This window comes from Temnothorax americanus, unplaced genomic scaffold (genome assembly GCF_048541705.1).
Source record: "Temnothorax americanus isolate GAGA-0224 unplaced genomic scaffold, ASM4854170v1 Scaffold3, whole genome shotgun sequence".
In the NCBI taxonomy this organism is placed as follows: Eukaryota; Metazoa; Arthropoda; class Insecta; order Hymenoptera; family Formicidae; genus Temnothorax; species Temnothorax americanus.
The window spans coordinates 7,038,044-7,062,500 of NW_027509442.1; the positions used below are offsets into that span (position 1 = coordinate 7,038,044).

At 34.1% G+C, this 24,457-nt stretch overlaps 1 protein-coding gene across 1 annotated transcript in view; it reads right to left on the reverse strand.

The window, feature by feature from the left end:
- Positions 1-24,457, reverse strand: part of LOC143900237 (pikachurin) — a 94,392-nt gene that overhangs the window by 25,866 nt on the left and 44,069 nt on the right. The window contains exons 6-8 of the mRNA XM_077411340.1: positions 10,235-10,436; positions 8,076-8,220; positions 3,559-3,745 (exon numbers count right to left, since the gene is read on the reverse strand). Coding sequence (XP_077267466.1) covers positions 3,559-3,745; positions 8,076-8,220; positions 10,235-10,436 — 534 coding nt within the window. The remainder of the gene's footprint in view (positions 1-3,558; positions 3,746-8,075; positions 8,221-10,234; positions 10,437-24,457) is intronic.

Below are 24,457 nucleotides of genomic sequence, written 5' to 3' on the forward strand. Positions count from 1 at the left end.
CGGACATGTTACACAAAATAGCTTACAAAAGTAGAAAACATTCAGAGTCAATTTTGATCTTTCAACTAGCAGATTTAATAAATAATAATTAGAAATGTATTGATGACCTATTATTTATAATTCTAATAAATTTTCTTTTCTAGCCTTTTTTTCATTTTTATTTTAATTTATAGTTATTTATTATATTAATATAAATATTTTTTTATATTTATTTGTTATTGGTTTTATGTAGAGAAAAAGCTCGGTAAACTGAAAGAAAGATTAACACTGGACTAAAATCATTCTTATAAAGATAAAGATCTGAATCGGAACGCCTGAGAAAAAAAAAAGATCGAACCAGTATCGATCTTACAATAATGAATGACCCGAACGATTTTTACTTTCTCCCGGTCCCGCGAGTGCTCGAACTCTGCAGGCCGAAGTTTTCCAATCTAAATGGTGTTATCTTTTCATGGGTTTCCCCATACGGCAAACGTAGACCCAATCGGAAAGTAACGCAGAACTTTCGATTTAACCCGTCTCATCTATCTCGTGCGAGATACCATTTGTAACAAACCGATAGTCGTAGATCGAAAATAACAGCAAAATAATAATGGAATAATCTTGATGTTAAAGAGATTGCACGTTATTTTGCATACATTAAATAAAACGTTAATATTTTTTACATACTCCGATTTATAATATAGTATAACAGAAATAATAAGTTTTCTATTGGAATAATTTTTCAATTTTTGTACAGTTTTCTGCAATATAGTTTCCAATATCATTGTCTGTTATTTTTTTTTAATTATATATTTTAAGATATAATAATTGCAATAAATAATTAATTATGAGCATATCTTATATAAATGCATGTAAAGTGTAAACCGTACACGATTAAATTAAATATCTGTATTAATTATATACAATGTTTACACGCATTAACATATGAACTGTAAATAAAAACGGGTTTTAATTCGGCAATTGGTACTTCGTAAATTTACATAATAATGCCTCGATTGATATCGATTAATCTTTGATAATTAATGCTACGCGCTGATAAAGACCGTACTCCATGCGTGCGCGATATATTTGATTAACCGTTATACATAACCGATTATGCTCGCGGATGCGTTTCATCCGATTTTAATGTACTACGCATCCGTATGGTATTGTGTACATTATGTACACGCGGAAACACTAAATCTGCTCCAAGGAAGGAAATCTATAATACTTGTATCAGTAGTATATATATAGCTTTTGCAGGCAAAGAGTATAAAATATTAAACGCTTCGCATATACATTATAAGATTAAATGAGATTATTCATGCAAAATGCAAAATGCGTTTTTGCTTTACTTTAAAACAAACTTTTACTTGTACCTTCCTGCTAAGAGCATTTTTGTTTCGCTGTTATTTATATTCTGCTATATCATGTTTACTGACATTAATATCGTATATCTGTCGCACGATTGGGTTAGTTCAGATATGTCCGATCTAAATAATGTTCCGTACCTACATATTACAAACACGCTCGATATTACAAAATAGAGATAACATTTGGTTGGCTGCGCCGCGCCGCGCCGTGATATAAATACCCGGACAGATGTCCATTGCTCAGAGCTAATTAATGCGACATATAAAGCAGCTGTTGCATAGTCGGACATACACGACTTCGTCCAAATGTTGACAATTAATTACCGACACTCCGGTAATGATAACGATAATTATTCGCGATAATCACAGTCTTGGTTAACGCAGCGATATCGCTGACGAAAAAGACTGCCGATCTCACGATCGTATATCATTTCCGATGCACAATTAAACAGGAAATCCCTGTTATTCAAACATCGCAGTTTCGGATTTTTTTTAACAAGAAAAATTCGATAATCTGTAAATCTATAAAAAAAAACGATAACTACGCGGATGTAGTAGTTCCAATTCGAGTATTATTTTTCACTGCGGATATACCAAAACGGTATAGCAACCATTCAAATATAGAATAAATTGTTTGAATCTGTTCTATTATCTTGGAGTTGTTAAAAAAAGATATCGAAAGGAATTAAATAAATAGTGCATTATTAGTTTTGATGGCTTATTAAACAAACGTAATAGCTATTCGGAAAAGGTTAATTTAACTTTTTGTAAATAAAAGATAGTATTTTTCCGCATTTGGCCATATATATTTTTTAAACATATTAAAGAAACATAAAATTAGTCGTTAAAAAGTTTGTTCCCCTTTAAGTTATTTACCCCTAAGAATTAGAATTGAATGGCTTTATATTTACGGTCGTTTAAATTTGTAACAAATTTTGTTTCACTATCTCTTATAGTCAGCCTTTCATCTTTACTGCCTCTTTTTTTAGCTAACTTGTTACTACGTCTTCGATCTACTTTATCGCCCTTGTGAATTTTTATTATTTTGAAAGAAATTCGAGTGTTTTAACTTTTAACCATTTAGATCTGAATAGTTATTTTTACGATGCTGTTTTTGTTTTAAAAACAAAAAAATGTGATCTAATACCGATGCAACACTGATATGACGAGTATGCTATTCAGCCGTTATGTATTGAATCCATTTAAATTGAATATGTATAATTATCTTTGCAGAGTGGAAAAGCTTGTTTGTGCATTTTTCTCACGAACAATCGACATAAGCAAACGCAACTCGTATAACAGTGCAACGCGAATTTTCTCCTAATAAATCACTAGTTATGAAAAAGGGAAAAAGCGACGTTTAATACGAGAGTGGTACATCATTTATTATCATGCAAACAACGAAATAATAAAGGTGGCTCGTGCGCGCCCGTGTGCAGAGAGATTTATTATTATTATTATTTATTCTCCGTTGCGCGACAGCTGTAAAGTTGACGTAGAACCAGAGCTGAAATATTTGAAACAATTAATAACTATATGAACTCTAATTAGCCGCCTTGCATCTACGACACGATCGGTCGGAATGCGACAAAATGCTACCGGGTGGCCGAATTAACAGCTATATCGGCAAACGGACAACAGGTGTCACATGAATTTAGTTGGCAAATCCTCCGACGCCCGCTCGATTTAACTCCGAATATATTCTTGGTGTTTTTTTTTCCGTTGCTGGAAATGGATTCCCCAAGTAGCTCAAATCTCCGTACGCGTATATCGGTACTTTACTGGTTGAGGAACAAAATTGTAACTAGTTGAATTATTACATTGCACAACGTTGAGTTATTAGTTGCAATGCAACATTAAATTTAAAAATTTATAATAACTACATATAATACTATATATATGTATAAATACTAATAATCTATTAATATATATTTTACTTATACGCTGTCATTTTCGTGCTTTAAACTTTCATATAGTCCGTGAAAATTATTATGGCCATGTTATATGTAATCGTCAGAATGATTAAAAGTGTTTTAGCATCGTGATATTATAGGCATAAAAATAAATATAATACCAACATAGAATTGTCGCCGAAACTACTTCAGTCCCTGTTCGAAATCGATCACGAGAGAGTTCGACGATTAAGAAACTTCGACTCGGCGAAATGCCAAAACCGGATGCTACGCCGCGATGCTGTACTCACCGATGTCGAATCCATTCGCGGCGTCGCCCTGCGGGGCCAATGGGAAGCGATAATGATGCTCGTTCGCCTCCAAATGCCGGATGCAGCCCTTAAATCCAGTCCTCACCGGAAGTCGCTCCAAACCGGTCGTGTTTCCGGGTCCGCCGACGAAGAGTGGCTCGCGGAACGTAATTCTCGAGAACAAGCCCTGCAATTGAAGTCGGAATTCTCCAGTTATGCATACGTAGTTACAGTGTAACGCACGAACCGGCGCAATTGCATGGTTGCCTGATTAATGCATGAAATTGTTCCATTCGGCGTACAAGTTCAGCGCTATTTCCTATGTCTTTGTACATTTCTGTGACAACAATAATAACGGTATAAAAATTATCTTTTAATCATATTTAAGTGTATAATAAAATGAAATAATTCTATATAGATAAAAAAAATAGTTTGACTATAAATAAACTTAATTTATTCTTATAGAGATTTTATGTTTAAAAGAATTTTATTAATGTTGCATATTAATTGATATAATAACAGAAAATTAAATTACATTAAAATGTTTGTGACAAGTTTGTCTCTCGCAAAAAAGTCCTTAATCAAATAACTACACAGTGGATGAATCTAATAGCATTAATTATAAAACGAATAAATTAAAAATTAAAGCAAATACGGTCGAGCAATAATTGCAAAAGGAACAATATCACAAAGTGAAATAGGAAACTTTTCCTGTTATTGAAATCCGTGTTATTTTCTCATCGCATATTTTTCACATTCCCTATCTCGTATCGGACGACAAACTATGCCCATTGTCATGACGTCGTTTTATCGTGCGTTTTGTATATTCGAACGCACCGAACGCACGTGTCTTGAGCGATCATAGGTTATCACACAAAAATCGCTTCTCGAATTCCATTCTTAAAGGAAATTTCTTAAACCGGGTGAGAAGATCACACGCGCGATTGCGAGGGCTTTTGTAACCAATTTCGCTTTAGCTTCTTGTTTTTTTTTCCAAAGAGAAGAGAATGTGACGAGGGGGAAAAAGAGGGAGAGAAAGCGAGAGAAAAAGGGAAAGAGTCGGCGCGGCGAGAACAGAAGAAGACAACGGAGAGATCACACACACACACACACACACACACACACACACACAGGGATGGCTTCTCTAATTACGACGCTGTCGTTAGGACACCGAGTGCTTAATGGCACTCTAGGATAAAGTGGGCTTGAAACGCGAAGCCATTTGCCGGCGATGCTGCCCGATTTTAAAGGTAATTAAACCTAGCCTGGGAAAAACAGATGGGTCGAGAACCAACCGATAATTCCTCGTTATCATACCGCTATTCTGAACGCCTGAGAGACTCGTTGAAGAAAGAGGATTGATAAAAAAAAAAAAATTGATGAGACATTTATCGACGGCACTTGCTCTCTTAATATTTAATGTTCAGTTATCGGAGATTATCGAACTCGATTAACTCGAATATGTTTACTTACAATTAAATATTTACATTTATACCATAATTTTCTAAAGAAACTTTAACGTTTTAATCTATTTCGTAAAATGTGTCAGTAATTATGCAACGATCAGTATAATAATGTGCAAAAATACAACGATACAAGATCATTTAAGAATGCCCAAATTAATAAGAACATAATAATTTAGTGATCTATTCGTTATCGCAAAAACATTTTGCGTTGTCTCAGTTACACTCTTGATCCTTCGTTCTCGGCGCCGCATCTCATTTGCAAAATAACAAGGCAAATGGGCGTCGTAGAAGAAGCGATGCAAGCTAAATTAAGAAAAAAAGAAAAGAAGTATCTATGTAGCAAGCGCCGAATACAATTAAACTAAGGAACGGGTTAGTTAACAATAAGATTCGTGTATTCGTTATTTGCAAAACGACTCCACACGAATCTCATGGGAGACTCATGCGTCAAAGAACATTATACGGCATTTGCATCAGAAAGGAGATGCATTATTCTGTGGCACGCTGATGCATCGTAAATTAAATCACTGACTCTAAATTAAGCACGATTTTCAGACTTTAAAGATGCGGAAGTTCGTATAACCAGATTGAAACCGATCTGGCTCTATATTTTGATTGTTAAAACTAATTAAATTGTTGCAATATACTTGTACATAGCACACACACACACACACACACACACACATGCAGTTCAAAAGATTAAATACATTAATCGATGATGATTAATAAATTCTGACATATATATTTCAAACAAAAATTTATTAATCATCATTCGGTACGTGAACATATGGATTATCTTTGACATATCTACATAATTTTTTAACAGGGTTAAATAAGGTCTGTTTTGTATTTAAATGTAATTAAAAATCGAAATCTTGCGATCTATAAATTGAATATGATAGTGTGAAATAATTGAATCAATAGTAATTGTTATAATGATTATTGTTTCTCTCTATCTTTTTTTCTCCCCTTAATTGTAAAATAATTATTCTTGTTTAATGAGCAATCATTATATCATTTATATAATATTAATGCTGCCAATATATATAAATAATATAATTTGTATATAATAATATAATACAGGGTGTATCATAAATGTGGACGATGAGTAGAATACGCTCCTGAAGTATTAGCAATCTACATGATGTACACCCTGTATGATAATATATATTATACAATTGAAAAAAATACAATATAAAACTTTTTATTTTTGTATATTTAAGTTATTATCAATGTTAATAGTGCCGATATAAATATTTCTTTCATTATTTATGAATTATAATGCGTGGATTTTATAGGTATATATAATTCTTGGAATGAATAAAATATAAAAATTTACAACAAAATTTTGAAATGGTTTCGTTTGTCGATCGATTTTTATATGTAATTTGACGCGATGGTTACGTAACAATACATTTCTGCAACAGCTATTTAAATGCATTCCGAATTTTGCTTTATTACGCGGCTTCTCTTTTATTATGCGGTCTTTGGCTTACGCTATTTCAATGAACTCTGAACAAGCGTGAGGGTAATCGATTAAAACGGATTAATATGGGAAAGAGTGAAATTGATAGATGATTACTTGGCCGGAAGTACCTTATTCAGACATGTTTTATGGGCAGTGGCACTTTTTTTCTGATTAGATTGATCGAGAAGGTGCGGCCTCGTTCTGGGGTGTGGTTCTTCGCTTTTATATAACCTCCTAGCTATCTCAATACATATATCTATTGTACTCTTTAGCTTCTTACGTCAGTGTTTTTGCATGTTTTCAGAATATTATATTCTACTATGTACTATTTTCTCAGTGGGATAACTTCTTTATTCCGCTATTGTTTACGTTGACTTTTTCGCTCAATGTTTTCAGTTGGTCTCTTTTTTTTACAATAATATCGAGAAAGAACACCATTTGTCATAACTTTTCAATTTTTAACATACATGTACATGCCTATACATTATGTGAACTTTAAATTAAAACTTTTTAAATTAAATTCTATTTGAAATGAATTAGAGAATATTGTATCTTCTATGATTTCTTATGCAAACTAATAAGAAATTTATTATTTTTGTTACAGTAAGAATTGTGATCTTTCTAGAGTCTGTTGTCGATATCTCATTTCTTGTAATAACTGGGACAGCGAAAATACAGGGAATTTCTAATGCGAGGTTTTTGCAGTTTCTATAGCAAAATGAGAATTTTCAAGAAAGCCAAAGTTTTGTTGCGGCAACATTGTATAATGTGTTTTAGCACATATCGATATAACTGGCAACGAAGTTTCAACTTCGCGGGCAAAATAAAAAAAGAAAGTCAAAAATTTTGCACAGCCCACATGGAATACCCTAGAAAGAAGTTTTGAAATGTAAGAACGTTTCTCTTCAATTTCCGGACTACATTCTCTCATTAAAGTTTCCGGGAAGTTTCCGTGAGATACAACAGCGTTTAATGTTGGTTCCACCTTGCTGCCATTAAACTTTTCACGAGTGGGTTTCGTCGAATAAAAATAATTTTATCTTACTATAGCTGACCACGAACATTAATGGTGTTCGAGTAAAAAATAATGAATATTGTTGGGATATGTTATGCCGTTTGCATTTTTAGACTTTTTATATGTACATTTTTACACGAGTTACAAATTTATTGTTTACTATCGTTAATTTGTGCATCTTTTATCATTATTTTAAGTAGATATTTATTAAAACATTGAGAGAGTGAGATTTTTACATTTAATATTTCAAACTAATGTTTACTTAACGAAATAAAATGCTTATTTACCGCTACGAGCGACAGTGAAACTATTATCGCAATTGAGTTTCGTTTTCTCATTCTGTTTTTACGCAAAACGCGAACGGATAGTCCCGGGGGAGGCGATCGAGCGAGCGTGTGGACGTCACCATAAGAATCCCGAGAATTCGAATAAACTCACTGGTAATCCCGATAATACGTCCCATCTCGCCGCGGAATATCGATTCCCTCCTTGAATTCGCGGTATACGCGGGTAAATAATATCCGGCGCGGCGTCTGGCCTTGATGGAAATAAAATGAAGTGTCCTTACCTTCGATCGTCCCTCCACCCTCTTCTCCTGATTCAGCTGGATCGAGGCGTCCCATCGATGTCTGTAGACACTCAGGGTGTTCCACTCATTCAGCTTCACCGTTTCCGTGCTCCTCACGGTGCCCACACCGCTGCCGCAATCGAACCTTATCGCAGAAAGGTATACGAGGGTGATGTTAATCGATTGGGAATGTTGGACACGTCGCGGAATATCGCGCGCGGCCGTTGCCAGTATGGAATCCATAATAATGTTCTTTTGATACATAAAGTCGGAACTAAACTTAACATAAATGGGCACAAATAAACTTGCTTCAATGAGTGCGGACGGCGCCGCCGCAGCATTCACAATGCTGTTCATTGAAGTAAATCGTCCACTCGTGTTTATTCACGCTCGTTTGGCTTGATCCGGCTTAAGCATAAAGAATTTATTTTGTTTCGCAGTGAAGTAATAAGTAGAATTTCATATGAATATAATAAACCTTTATAATTCTAAATTAGTACCTACATATAATTTAAAAAAATTTTGCCCAGAAATATTGAAAATAAATGTGCTTAATGTAGCGTTGTTTTTCTCTCTTTTTTTTTTGTCTAAACTCACTGTAGCTACCTACAAAACGCTATTAGCGTAAAAAAATTAGTCATCAAATATACCTGCTTATTTTAGCGGTTTGCCGAACGTATTATAATAATTTACATAACAATCTTTTGATGTCGTAATGATGATAAGCTTTCGTTAATGACGAGAAAGAATATATGATTAGCATTCAATAACATTTGCGGTTATTTCGGATTATTGTTGACGTTGTTTGCCACAATCAGTATGAAAATCATCATCAGTGGCGATATAATTTATTCGCATATTGCGAAAGTAATCCACTAATATGTAAGCGCGCACAATAATATTCTCTGCTTAGTTAATAGAATAATAAATCTATGCGGCTAAGCATTTAGCGTTCGACTAATGAACTGTGGAAACGAATTCGGGAAACAATATAACATCTTGCATGGCGGCCTTGTGTTTGCGCCGTATACCTACTGCCAAAACAGATATCAGCCCGCAAAATCTATATTTTATAAAATAAATGTGCGGCGAATATTCTATTCCTTGCATTTCAAATTAATTTTGAACTGTTATTGCATGTTTTGCGCTTTGTTTTGTGGATTCGTTAGCGTTGCCTAAGATATGATTTCATGGCAATTTAAAAAATAGATATTACTTACTTTGCATTAAAGAATTCTTGAATCTATTATTTAAAGAATATAACTTATAGCAGAGTTTTTCAATAAGAACACAAGTATGGACAATGTATCTTAATTGCTTGAGTACACTATTACGTATATATCGCAATATCGAGGAAAGTATCGTCGTAATATTATAGGTGTCATGCGGTTATATAACTTCGCGATGTACTTGCAGACGAAACTTTACGTAGTGCGTTGTAAAATAAATCCTACGGCATCGTTTTCACGGCGAAAAAGTTCTCCGTCGATGGGGTGGCGCAAAACGTCGTAAAAGAGGTGGTACGGGATCAGACTATATTGCAAAAGGTAAACTTTTAGTTTTTGCACAGCGCTCATAAATCGTACATAGACTCCATTAAGTCACGGCTTATTAAGCTGTAAACGAAAAATTAGTCTCGGCACGGAATGCTTAATTAATGATCACGTCAAACTCAGGGCAAAAGTCTCCGAAATTATGGCGCCGAAGTGTCCTATAAAGTGTCTCGTATAACTTTATATTCAATGCAGTTTGCTTCTCCTTGCGGGGTAAAAAAAAAAAATCGATGAACCCTTATTCTTGATATACATATACTGTTTAAAAAGTTACGTAGAATCTTCATCACGCTTTGATGACATTTATACGACGATCTCTTAATTTTCAAATTAATATTCTAATGTTACCTCTGTGAATTTAATCCTATTAAAGAGTTTGCTATTTATGTTTCTTTTATGATATCATTTGCTAATGCATCTCGTTATAAATTGTATACCGAATGTTTTTTTTTTTATTTGTTTAATTAAATAGTTTTGTGCGAGTATATATATCAATTCCGTTATGTGCGAATAGTATTAAAATAAAAAATTAAATTATTTTATAATATACCAATTATTATCACTTAATTGATAGCTTAAATAACGTAAAGTATAAAATTTAAATACCTGAATTCGATAAAGCCATGATGCAGTATCAAGGCCATAAAGTCGCCCTGAAGATCGTCCCGTTCTCCCGCCAGGAGAAGCACCCCGTCCCATGCTTCTGGTCGAAATTCCAGTTCTAATTGAACATGTTTGTAAGCGGCTCTTAAGGCGGGAAAAGCTAGCCAGCCTGACCCAGTAAAACGTGGCGATCTCACTTCAGCTTCTGGAACAACATTACATAAAGTCTTTTTACTGATTCAACGGAATTTGTTTTGTTGATAGATTTCGTCGACCCAGCTGACTTGCTTTTGAATTATGTCATCAGTTATATCTACATTAGAGTATTGGATGATTTTGCAAAAGTTTATGATTCTGTGATATCGCGAGTAAAAAAATCTACATTAATATATGATACATGAAAGTGTATTTTTTCGTTACTACTGAAAGGCTACTGTAGTTGCGAAAAATATATATAAAACTATAGTAAATATTACAGTAATTGCTACACTAAATTTCACTAAATTATAGCAATTACTGTAATATATTTAGGTACTACAATTTTGCTATAGCAATTACTGTAATATTTACTACAGTTTTGTCTACTTTCTCGCAACTACAGTAATAGCTTTTTCCATAAGGGATATCGTTTAGATCCTACGGAGATCCTCTTTTTTTTTAAACAGAATTTTATCATATCTTAAACTTATAAAACAATTTCACATATTTTTATGAGAGACAAAAGACAGAATTTATTCAATATCAATATCAGCATATATATATTAATAAAAAAATATTACTTTATAATAGAATTTTTTATGACGTCTATTGTTCGAAAAGCAATATCTCGATAAATACATCTCTTAAAAAGTATCGCAAAATAATCTCGAAGAATCCGCATTTGTTGCAATTTGCAGCCGCGATACGTGCGAATGGTTAACATGCTGGTATCGTCGGCCACTTTCAAAGAATATATCGACTGAAAGGGAAAAGAGCGGAAAATCGGGAATTCCGGCCGCACGGAGGCTTATGGAACGTCCCTTTACCCCCACGATCTACAACCTTGTATCAATCACGCGAGTGTACCGCAGGGTGTACCCGTAGAAAGACCCCGAGCACGTGGAACACGTGAGCGTAAAGGTGACAATAAATCAGGCTGGACTAGAAGAATAGAAAAAGTTGCGCCCGTGGGGCCTGGAAATGGAATTCCAGTTCTTGATAGCGCCGGGAATCCTCGACGCTATCGCGTAACAAAGCGCGTCGTTCGGCTGGCACAATCGTACGCGCAATTACAACGGGTGATATCGGGAAGACGGAGAGAATTTATCGTATACTGACAAGTTGTGTTAGCGCGAAAAAAATATTTTCGATCGATTTTTCTTTACTGCGCGCCGTAAAGATCGATTCAAATCCGATCCCAGGCGCATGATCTGCTGCAGCGATACCTATTTGTTTTATCACACAAGAAATTACTATGTTACAATTTATATAATTATCTCCTTTTTAAGATAATGATATATTTAAAGTTTTGTTAATTATTATGCAATGATTGCAAGTGGTTTTAAATTATAATTTAATTTTAATTAACTTTATTTATATATATATATATATGAGTATATATAATTTGGTAAAACAACGGCTGAATATTAATGTAAAGTACCAGAGTAATGTAAAATTTTGATTAGACAACTTAATAACATGTAGTCCATGTCGCTCATTTGTTGCAATGGTATAATGATAAAAAAAAGTTTTTCAAAAAATGAGTGTGAATATTTTAAATTATTAAAATTTTGTAACATCATATTTAAATGCGATTTTAGCGTAATAACTGTATGTACTGATTGTAGAGGAATAAAAATATCTAACTATACATCTACTCTTCATTCAGTATATTGAATTATCATCACTCTTTTGCAAACAACTAAAAAATGACAATTTTTTGCTTATGTTGTTGTAACAAATGAGCAATATGTTATAAAATATAGGAAAACGTCAATGAAATCGAAATACTCTGATATTCTATAAATTTCTCTATCCGGAGTTGAATAACTAAGTTGTATTCAGACCATATATTCTCTCTTTGCAGTAGAACAAGTACATCGCTGGCAGACCATAGATTCAACTCTCACAGTAGAATAAGTAAATTATAGCCGGACCATATAATTCTTCCTCTACCAGAACACCAGAACAAGTACATTATATTCGAACCAATACAATTCTCTTTTCGATTACATAGCCATGTATTTTCAATATGCTTAGAATTAACTGCATTGCAGCTGTAGGATTGCGTATAAATGCGTTTTCTTGCTATTTTTCATCAAATAAATATCAATTTATACTAAAAAATCAGTACAGAAAGAAAGAACCGATATTGTTACGTCAGTTGCTGTATAAATTTACAAAACCACATAGAATAAAAATGTAATACTTTTCTGAAACTCACTTTAAAAAGACGATACAATTTATGTTAGATTTCAAGATTAAAGTTTAATTATAATTTTATATGCTATATATGTTTATATATGTGTATATATATATATGTTTTAATATATATTATATATATATATATATATATATATATATATATATATATATTATATATATAATATATTTTATTATATATATATATATATATATATATATTATTATTATAATATATTATTATATATATATGTATATATTCTAAATTCTTTAAATATCTCTATGACATGATTTACAGGATATTACACATAAAATTATAAAGTTGTTTTAGGATAAAATTTCATTTATCCTAACAATATAAAATTTAAAATTCTGACATAAATCACAAAGCGTCTATAAAGTCACTTTAATAAAAAAAAGAAACAATCTTCATCAGTAACACGATCAATATCAAATGAATTAAATAACATGTTTAAAAAACTGCAGCACAAGTACAGTAAAAGAAATACATATTGGTCTCACACATCACCAATATTATCTCTTCTTTTAGAATATATTTTTTCGCGTTGCAAAAAAGCGTTTAGAGTGCATAACAAATAAATAAGTTTCTTCATTGCTGGAAAATGCAAAGTGCAAAAGAGAAGCGCTCATTGATTAAGATCGTACATTTCAAAGTTATCGTCTGATGTTCGCATTGCGCGCTTGATTTAACGGCGAGAAACGAACTTTCGGAACGAGAGAAACAACGTTTCCGCCGCTCGCGGTCTAGCGAAGCCGGTGGTGATGCGTGTAAGTAAAACTATCGGAACAATCGAAGCGGCGCGGCGGCCGGTCGAAAAGAACGGCGATATGTAACTCGTTTCCCGCAGCGACTTGATTGATCGTTTCGTCATTCGAGGCGTGCCTTTATGCAAATTAAGCGGATCAAAAGACTCCCGCAGTTTCCACCCGAGCTTTGCAAGCTGGACATTAACTAGCGTCGGTTTTCTCGACGCGCTGTCTTACACAACGCGAATGTTAATGATCATTCGCCGTTAAAAACTCATACCGCCAATTAGCAAGTGTCATTGTTAAGTATTACACCTTGATATAAAAAGGCATACGATTCTCATTCAAATTGTGTAAAAATATTTTATAAAAATTTAGCATTAAAATCTTTATTAGAGAAAGAGAGGAAAGAGTAGCATAAAAGGAATAATAGAAAACGAAGATTACAATTAGCACAGTTCTAAAACATTTTTGAACGTCATATGGATTATATTCACATTTTTTGAGCCATTGCATAAACTAAAAACTGCTTTTTTTTTAATATTATATCTGCCCTTTTTTATTATAATATTCACTTCTCCTCTCTAAAAATTTAAAATTTTATTTGCCAATGGTACTACTTATGCCGGCTAATAAAGCGGAATCCCATCGTCTGACCACTCGTTAAAGCATAATATAACCGAAGAATAATTTACATTAAAAAAATATAAAATCTCAGCATTTTACGTTTATCACTGGACCAGTCTTTTATGTGGAAATTTTGCATTTCCAGCATATTTTTCTATATAAATAAAAGTGCACAGAAAAAAAATGCATTTACAATATAAATAAAGTAACATACAACACGAGTATGTAAAATATGAATATGTGTATTTATTGTGATAAGAATTTATATTAATATAGATAAAATAGAAATAGCTACGGTTTGTGTAAAATGATAAAATATAGATCCATATTTATAGTCGCGTTTCTCTAGTAAAAAATTTATTTGAAACCGATCTTGAGACAATTTAATAAATCCCGCTTCGTCGCTTTATCAAAATTGATCGTAAAAAACTGAATATTCTGTTTAACAAAATATAATCTGATCTTCAGATCTCTCCTACGTCTGTAAAGAAACTCATTGTCACCATATTACATCTCTCTCTTCAAACTTTTGTACCTTTTGTACATATGTAGATACAATTTTCTCTTATTACTTGAAATAATGGAGATACTTGACAAAGTTGGACACCTTGTAGATTTATAACGCGTTAAATATTTCATAACGACGAAAACGTAACTCGAGCGAGCAGATAACGGCGCGAATTATTTTGTGTGTCGTCGTATTAATTAATGAAACGCGCGATCGCGGCACGTACTAGAAAATATTAAACGATATTGTACAATCATAGTTATTACAGTAAACAATTATATTAGCTCAGAAACTGATATTTCGCGCGATTTATTAATTTAAAGCCGCGAATCTCGCAAATAAGCAAGACGACTTCTCAAACACGGCGCGCGTATAGAAGGTCTTCATATATCAATATATTATACCTTAAAATTTATATTACGTAAGAAACAGTACTAAAATATGAGTTTAGAACACAGATTAGTACGAATATTTAATCTATAATTTGACATAACTTCCAACGTATTGAATGAATTCTCAAGTATAATTTCAAATTTTGTTTCTTGCAATCAACTGAGTACACTCTCAACTCAGCTTGATCTCTATAATCAAAGTGTGAACCGTTTTTGCTTCAACAAAATATGAAACTTTATATTGAGTATCTTATTTAATAGGTACGCTTTTGATACGAAATTCATGGTAACAACTGTACATATAATATACAGTAATTTATCGATTATATGGCATGAACCCGTGTAAGAGCTACATATCACTTACACGAATTATTACATGTCAATGACGTAAGGTCCGAACATTTCGTATCGGCGAATATTTCATAATTAGTTCCGTGTGGTTCTGACAATTAACAGACTCGATGGCGGTGACATAGACATCCCGTGATAATCGTGACAGATCAATGGTACGTTACAAACATGCGTGCATGCCGTGCCAGCCATGCCGGCCATTTTCTCCGGAACATTACCAACTAAAATCCGGATCGTATCATCGTTAATGTCCGCGTCCCATTCCCATATTCGCATTGTTATCAATATGAGACAAAGAGAAATGTCGTGTATCGAAGCTTGCATGATTATATAGGAAAATTATGACGCACACTACAATTATAACACGCGCGCGATGCACACACGATGTCGATATTGTAATAGATGTCGGTAATCGCGATGCGTATACTCGTAAATAAAATCAATCGCATTAATTATTGCAATCATAACCCGTAACGTTTTAATATTTTTTAATATATGTGAAATAATATTATTTCGATATGTTATATTTTGCGAAGAATTAAAAAATATATAAATATATCATTTCAAATTCATACGTTTTGTACATTAATATATTTGTGCTATATACATATAAATTATTATAAATAATAACATTTCAAATTTTAAAAATCTTGTACATCTAAAGAAAAAATTTTTTTATTTGTTAGAATAAGCCATTTAAACTATTCGAAGCGCGAATCTACAATTTCTCCGGCGTTCAGGTTTCTATAAGGACCGAGCAGCCAACGTAATACTACTTAAAAATCAAATACGATCATGAATCTGGTATGAAACAAGATAAAAAATTACGAAAGTTGCTTGAAATATCCATAATTAAATATTTGACATAAAAGAGACTGTAAGTGCCTGCAGCAAAAGTTGCTTATCTCTAGAAAATGATATTTTCCTTAATAATATTTATCAAGAAACGTATAGAAAAATTCTGTTTATGCCGAGCATCATAAGCTGCTCATAAATAATATTTCACTCGTGATTTTAATAAAATCCTAATTTATTCTCAATGGAAAAATGATTTTTAGAATCTCGGCAGTTGTATTATTTTTTTCTTTTAAATATGTGTTTCTTTTTTCCAAGTTTATTAAAATTTTTTAAGCGGTTAAGATAACATGCTGATTTCAATATTTTGTCAACACTATCTGTAAAAAAGAAAAAAAAACAAGTTTCAACGGTCACGCGATTTTTCATTACGTTTCCTATCTTTCGTTGTTCACGTCTGTTTCATCAGTTTCAACCTCTATTTACGCAAGCGTACACTTCAATTTTGTCGACACCGGCGAACAAATATCATTTTGGCGGAAGTACGCCGAGGGTTGTGACCCGCGGAGAGTACAATTTAATTGGAAAAAAGTTAACTCGCGATGTCAGTATCAAAGAGCAATCAAAAGGACGTATGTTGGCGCGTGCCGAACGGTGTGTCATAAGTCAACGAAGAACAGTATGCAGAGCGCGACTCGTACATGTTGCCGTGCGCTATCGATTTTATAATCAAGGCAGAGGCAGTGAACCGCGTGCTCTCGTTTCACCACCCGCGATGCCGTCCCTGACACCACGCGAACTTATATCCCGGACGTCACGATCCTGAAATACCTTGCGGTGTACACAAAAATTTCTAATAGTTCGGGAAATATTTCACGCAGGCGGGGGAGACTTCGTAATAACGTTTTTCCCCTCGAGTCAATAATAAATAAGAAATATAGCAAATATATATAGGAACGGTCGAGATATTACGCACGTATATGGATCTAACGTGTATCAGAATCAGAAAATTTTCAACATCTATATTGCAATTAATTGTTATATAATTCTTACGTTCGCAGATTGTGTAATTGGAGTGTATGTAAAATCGGCGGGCTATTCCGACCACATAAACCGTAACAATATTTCCATGCGTTTACCCAAACTGCGATCAGAGATGAACCCGCTAGACCGCGTTCACCATTAACGAATAACGTTGCGTGAACGCGCGCAAATAAATTCTAAAATTAATTGTATCATTGTACACACGCGCGACGGCACGATCTGCATAATTGGAGCGGCGACTCGTCGCATTCGCGTGGAATTATGGGAATCCCTACACGCGTAATCCGGCAGTCGTCGTGCATGTGCTCGCACATGCATGCGGCACCTGTTGTGGCGTATCCCGTGTCTAATCGATTGACTATCCGCTGTGACGCGACAAATTGCGTTTGTCCCTCTTGCATTATGGCCGACACAATGGCCATATACCCACGTGCCCCGTACCCCTTTTTGCTTTCATCGCCGTAACCCTTTCGCCGCGGCAATCGAGTGAAGGTTGCCGTGTGACCGGGTCGCCTTTTTTTCTCACGAGCATCGGTGAACGCATCGATGAACGCGAATGAAGTTTTACTCTTTCGCGAAAAACCGGATCGTGCCCTCCCTCGAGCGATATATTTTGCGCGGTCGCCGCATCATTACCAGAATAACAAACTTCGTTGGTAAACACGTCGAATGCAGCGCAAATTTGATTGATTTTGCTAAGTTACTCGAGCGAAAAAAACTTTGATAAGAGTTGCCCTCTAAAGTTACGATATCTTATCGATATCTATAAAAATGAATCTTTATGTATTCCGTTCTCTTTCTTTTTCACCAGATTCTAAATTTTATGACTATTTAACACGTGGTGTTTAATGCTAACGTAAAAAGGAAATCGCTTGTACTTAACACTGAATGCATCATATAAGAATACAAAGAATATATTTTACGAGATAATGGCAGTAAAAGACAATCGATTAACGAAGAAAACGAGTTAAGTTATCCTTTGAGAACACCCCGGTAACGGGCACGTCGAGTTTAACTTACCGTCAAAGCTAAATAATTAAATTTTTTCGGTAACTGTTAAGACATCGTGTGGCTTAATATAAATAAAAAAGACAACTGCCATTTCAAAGAAACCTGTATTAAAATTTATTAAAAATAAAAATCGTATATTTCTTATATATGCATATGTATCTATTATATATATACTTACATTATAGATAGATTAAAGCTTTTACAAAACGCGTTTTTGTGTCCAAAGAAAATATCTTGTTTTATAAATCAAAATGAGTTTTCAAAACGAATAGATGTAACGTTGAAATAATCTTTCGTTACAAGTTTGAATTACGACGTAAACGTTGTCGAAGCAGCTGCCTAAATTTGCCGAGAAAGTTATATTGACGAGCCATGCTTTACGAGAGGAAAGGGGGGAGAGGGGGAGGGAGAGGAGGGATAAAGAGAGAGAAAGAACGCGCTCATGACAAACAATTTCAAATATTCTTTTGTATTTCGTGTACGATCAATCGGATCGGGATTATAACGTAACGGCACAGAGCGACAAAAGTTTGAATTTTTGAAAATTTACCGAAAAGTATTCTTACATAATCTGAAAATGTGCATGACTAGAAAATCACAATAAAATAATTGTAAAATATTGTAGACAGCAATATTTCTAGATCAAAGCAATTACGAAGCGTGGATGAATTAATAACACTTTTGGAAATATTCCACAAACGTATATCGATAATTAGAATTGTTCCGCGTTCTTTCTTGAGAGTTGTGGGTCTCATCTGGGAAAGACGAGCGGGAAAACGCCCGAAATTCTTCGCTCCTGATATGAGTAAGCGAAAACCCCGCGAAATCGCGTGACCAGAATAGTCTTTCGAGTAGTCGGCAGTATCGACAAAACGATTATCGTCGCCCGTGTGTGTTCATGCGTTTCTGTAAATGCATGTGTGTGTTTCTTACGTGAGCTGTTAGACTTTGGGCAGTTGTTGGCAATAATTGCTGGGTGGATCGTCGCGCTTTACCACTCCCTGTAGGAAGACACTCTCGCGAAGCCGGTAAACACAGCGATGTATCGGGTCTCTAAGCAAAATTGGTCCGCTTTCGCGCGCCGGCTACGGTCATCTCCCGCCCCGTTTTCATACTCGTTACATTTCGTCGTCCTTATCCCGGACCGTCCTTACCGTCCGTACACTCACGCTGTTACTGCATACCGCGTACCTCACGTGTTACACGCACCGCTGAGTCACCACATTTCAAATGGCTTGCATTTCGTTACGATTTAAGTTGTGTTAAATTAATCCAAGGCGATTGTCGTATATATCGAGAACAAAGTTACACCGCCTTTCAGAATTTATAATTTATTGATTAACTGATTATTGGTCTCTTAATGTATTTCTTTCATCTAGAAAGAAATTTTTTAATCCTTTTTTTTTTAAACTCTAAGCTCTTTTAGAACAGAATATAATTTAAAAGACAGTAAGTTTTTTGCAGCAATCTACTAGTTTTCAATTTAACCTATTTTTTTTATCGTGCAATGTTTCAATCTTTTCGATCAACATCGATAGTTACGTTTGATTAATTGAATATAATTTTTTTTGAAGTTAATGTTTTTTAAATTTTCTCCGATTAACTTATTGTTAGAATATATATAAATTTCCCCAAAAAAGCGAATTTAATATTGATAAAATTCTCAAAAATATAGGCGTTTTGCATAATATCCTATAATATTGTGAGTATTACCAATGTAACGAAAGCAAAGTATGCCATGAGCAGCGAGGATCGATAGCTCGAACTTTGGTAAGTGCAGCGAGCTGCAGCTTTTGTCCTTTCGTAAATATTGGCCGAACGTAGCTCGTTGCGCAGTATCGTAAGCGTGGTATTAAAAACAAAGAAGTGATCGATCGTTCCGCATATAAATTTCAATTTTTTTAAATTATATTTATGAACGAATAAATCATCGTACCGTGATACATTCTTGAATCTAGAATCTAGATCAACGTATTTTAAGATAACTGGAAAGATCATAACCCTTTGGAGAAAGATAGTACTTTACGTATATAATTACGAAAATCGGCTTAATATGTTCGCCGTTAAACACATACTTTCGCACACACTTTTTTAAAAAATTGTTTAATTATTTTTTTAGGAAAAGAAACTTGATATAACATTTGAATTTTATTCTCTTTATATACCGTGTGCTAACCACATAAAATAATCCATTAAAATAATTCGAGTTATGTATCGCGTATGAGATAATTCGTAGTCGAGCATCGTATTACATTTCGAGATAACACATAACGAACGTGTTATAAATATGAACTAGCATCGACTGCTTTAAGGGGAGCAGGACGTAATTGATCTTGTCGTAAAATAGACTGTTTTTTAACAACAATAAGTCATTGTAATTTTGGAAAGTGCTATTTTCTTCGAGTGACATATCGCTTACGGTCCCTAAAATGTGCTTCACAAAGTTCCGACGCTCGCCGATGTAATAACAGACGTAGATATTACTTATCAGCAAAGTTTTAAGATATATTTATTGCCGGAAGAATCAAATTAAAAAACTAATCTTAATTGCACTTTACACAGCATATTTTATCTGACACTTGCAAGTATTGTTTATGCTACTTTTCATTCTCGAATTATATTTGCAATAAAATAGGTAATAATGTACAAAAAGAAATGGATGTATTTTTTTATATTTTCAAACTTTCGCGAGTTAATTTTCGTTTTAACAATATGCAGTGTAGGCTTTTTATATACTTGAATACAAAATAACTTAATAAAAATTACATTTTTTGTAGAGTTTTTAATATTTATTACACTAAACTATTGGGGAACAGAATATTTTTGAAACTAATAATATATGTATATTATATGTTTATTACATAAGATTTATAAAATTATGAATATAAATTAGCGTTCCATTGTAGCAACTTAAATGTTTACTTTATATATTTTTTCTTTCGTTAAAGTTGCTATAATGAAACGCTTCACAACGTTTTCGACGTGACGTGACGTGACAGTGTGAACTTTTTGACATTATTATAATAAGATTATATTTTACATTGGACATTTAAAATTTTAAATAGAAAATTGTTGCTGGCGCATCAATTTAACAATAAATGTGGAACGAATCTTAGGAAAATTTTGAACGCATTCAAGTTCAAGAAAAATCTAAATGTAACTTATATTTTGGTTGTTAGAAGAATTATTATAATTTTGCTGTTTAAAAAATCACTCTGCAATCTAGAAGTTTGAGAATATAGTTATCTAAGATTATTCTGTTTGCGCAAGTTAGCGGTCATACGTTTCTATTATACTAAAATCTATAGAACAAATATTTTAATAACAACGTATAACTAGTGTTATTTTGTAAAGTCCCTTTTTCTAATGTGTCGCATAAAAATCACTTAACAGCTTAATCCAAAGTTTTATAATGGTATTAGATAGTAAGAGGAATTATTACATTCCGGAAAAGTTGAAGAAGACAACTTTATAATAGCTTTAATGCGACATGATATTTTTCGCTGATAGCTTCGTGCAAAGTAATTTTGACAATCTTTTTTCCTGAAAATACTCACCGCTTGTATCTAAGTATCGTGAAATGTGACATATTGGATATTCATAAAAATTTCACGATTTTATTGATAACAGAAACGTTGTCGCGCAGCGGTTTAAACAGATTTTTCCTTATTTTTTTCATTTATCGCGCGCGTAAGAGCGAAGAATATTTGCAAGTTGTCGGCAGTTCATTATTTCCCTCGAGAAGGATAGCCAGACATAGAATGAGCTCGCTATTCTTATTGAATGAGCTTAACGAAGTACACAGGGTGTATAGCTTCGAGTCGCGGAAGGAACGGGAGTAACTTTTAACGAAGCACGCACTCCATTACGCGCGGGTTGTAATGCAGCTCGTTCGTCTAAATGCGCGTTCGCTTTCTTTCCAAACAATATTTGTCTCGTTCTGGAACTACTGAGCTATTCATTCGCGTCCGATACGCTTTACGGCTATACGTCAGGAAGACTGAGCAGCACGGCTGCACAGCTCGTTGTAGAATACGAAAAGATACTCTTTTATTCCTGAACAATGTTCGAGTTGTACTACTCGAAAGTGTATGTCTGAGAAAGTATATAGGCCGATTTTAAAGTGGGTTAACTCCGCAGATATATTTCGTGAGTAATTCGGAGTTGACATTTTTTTAAGCAAAAATTTGCTTGCATTTTTTCACAATTTCTTATTTGTCGATTAAATGTGTTGAAAGTTTGATTAACACACGCGCACTAATTGTAAGTTTTAAATTTTATTAAATGCAAATCACATTTGACAAGAAGTGAAAAATAAAATTTTACCATTTGCTTCCTGTCTCTGAGAATTAAAATAGTCATTTATAAATAAATAATTGATATTATAAATAATTTGTAAATTAAAATTAATTTATGTCGAAAGGCATAATAATTAATTTTTTGTGATATTGATATTATTAATATTTTATTAATATAAATTATTTATAAATAAATTAAGTGTTTAAATTTTAATTTATATAGTATAATTCCAATAATTTTTTATAATTCCAAGATAACAATCTAGGCCACAATATTGTATTATATTATTATCAAAATGAGAGAGAGCTAGCCATTGACAACACACACAACACACATACATACATACATTCGCAAGTGATTATTTATTTGCCGTTATTTAATCTAGGAGAAAATTCATGAAGTAAGTAATCGTCGAACGGAAATAATTCGTTTAATCGGTCGTTGTTTTAACAATATATCCGTCGCGAAGCGACGGCCGTTGGGACGAGAAAAAATACGGCGAAAAAACGTTACAGTGCAATTATACGTCGTCGGGCTATGCACGCTCACCAAGTTATCCGCTAAATTATCCCTGCAGTAACATCCGAAACGAGCGGCACGAAAGTTCAACGCTCGTTAAGCACGTGCGCGGGGCCTTGCCGCGAAGTTACGTCGTTACACGGGGACGGTGGGGAGGAGGGAAAACGTCTCCGGGAAGCTGGGAACACCGGCTGGCTGGTTGGCTGGGTACACGCGAACGGATGTTACCCCCAAATAACTTTAATAGGGCGCAACACACGTGTTTTAACGTTCCAAGATTACGCCATGCTTACCGAGCTCACTAACATGACAAGCGGATTTAAACGTGTTAACGAGAATGTCATTTTACGCTGTTTCGCGTATCAATTTTTCAGACCTTTACGATTCTTGGCACTCATATGCGATATACGTGAAAGTTATTAGAGATATTATTTTGAAGTTTCTGTGGGAATCGAGTGTTGAAGAATAAGCGAATTATAAGGAGAAGAAATCATGGTACGACCATTGGCATTTTATATAAGTACTTTTCCTTTGAGTTTTAAACTGTTGACACAGTTTCTAGGTGGGTTTCAGACGCATTGGCCCAAGTAAAAGAACTTCGATTAAAACATTTTTAACGTAGTATCCAGACTAAATCGATACTATTTTCAGGATTTCGAGTAATATAACGCGAAATATATTATAGTATTATAATATTAATAGCAAATAGTTCAATAATTCAGAGATAATGATAATGTATCTAAATTACGTTTATTTATTACTGTAAGGGAGAATGTAGGCGTAAGTTTTTTTTTTGCGATTGTCTGCAGAAAAAGTTCGAAGGGCTGATAAGACTTCAGCGAACGGGTTGCGTGCTCTATCGCGAAGTTTGATATAAATGATAATAAGCTAGCGAGTCAGACATTCTTGGCGAACACGCGAGCTAGTGGAGGATTCCCTTCAGTCACGGCATCCCTGGCCCTTCGATCGAAACGCCACGACGCGCCGCGTCGCTACGCGCCGGTCCCCTTTTCCGCCTTCGTAATTCTATGCACGTAATTCCATCCAGCTTTGGAATGGCGCTTTTGTACGAGCGACGCACGGAGTTACCGAGCCCGTATACACACGCCGAAAATTTACGGAGTCGTTAAGATCGAGAGCTTTCCCGTGAGCGAGAAACGAAAAAGATCGGGACCGAGAGGCGAAAACTAAGAATCGCGCTGTTATATATACGACCAACAGAAATGCACGATTCTTCCGCTTCGGGTTTCCTCCCCGTGTTTCGCATGCCAAATTCGACATTTTGTGATTGATAAATTCAGGATTCGTGATATTTGAATTGGGTTATCGCGGAAATGCCGTTGCGTCACTAAAGGGGGAATTTTGCAAAGACTAAAAAAGATAAGACAAATTCTCGTTGCGATAGAAATTTATATAAATATAGCTCATGAAATTTTCAGATCTTTTCTTTTTCTTAACAAATAGATATACAGGTCGTGACGTGACATGCGCGATAAATAAGGCTGAAATAAC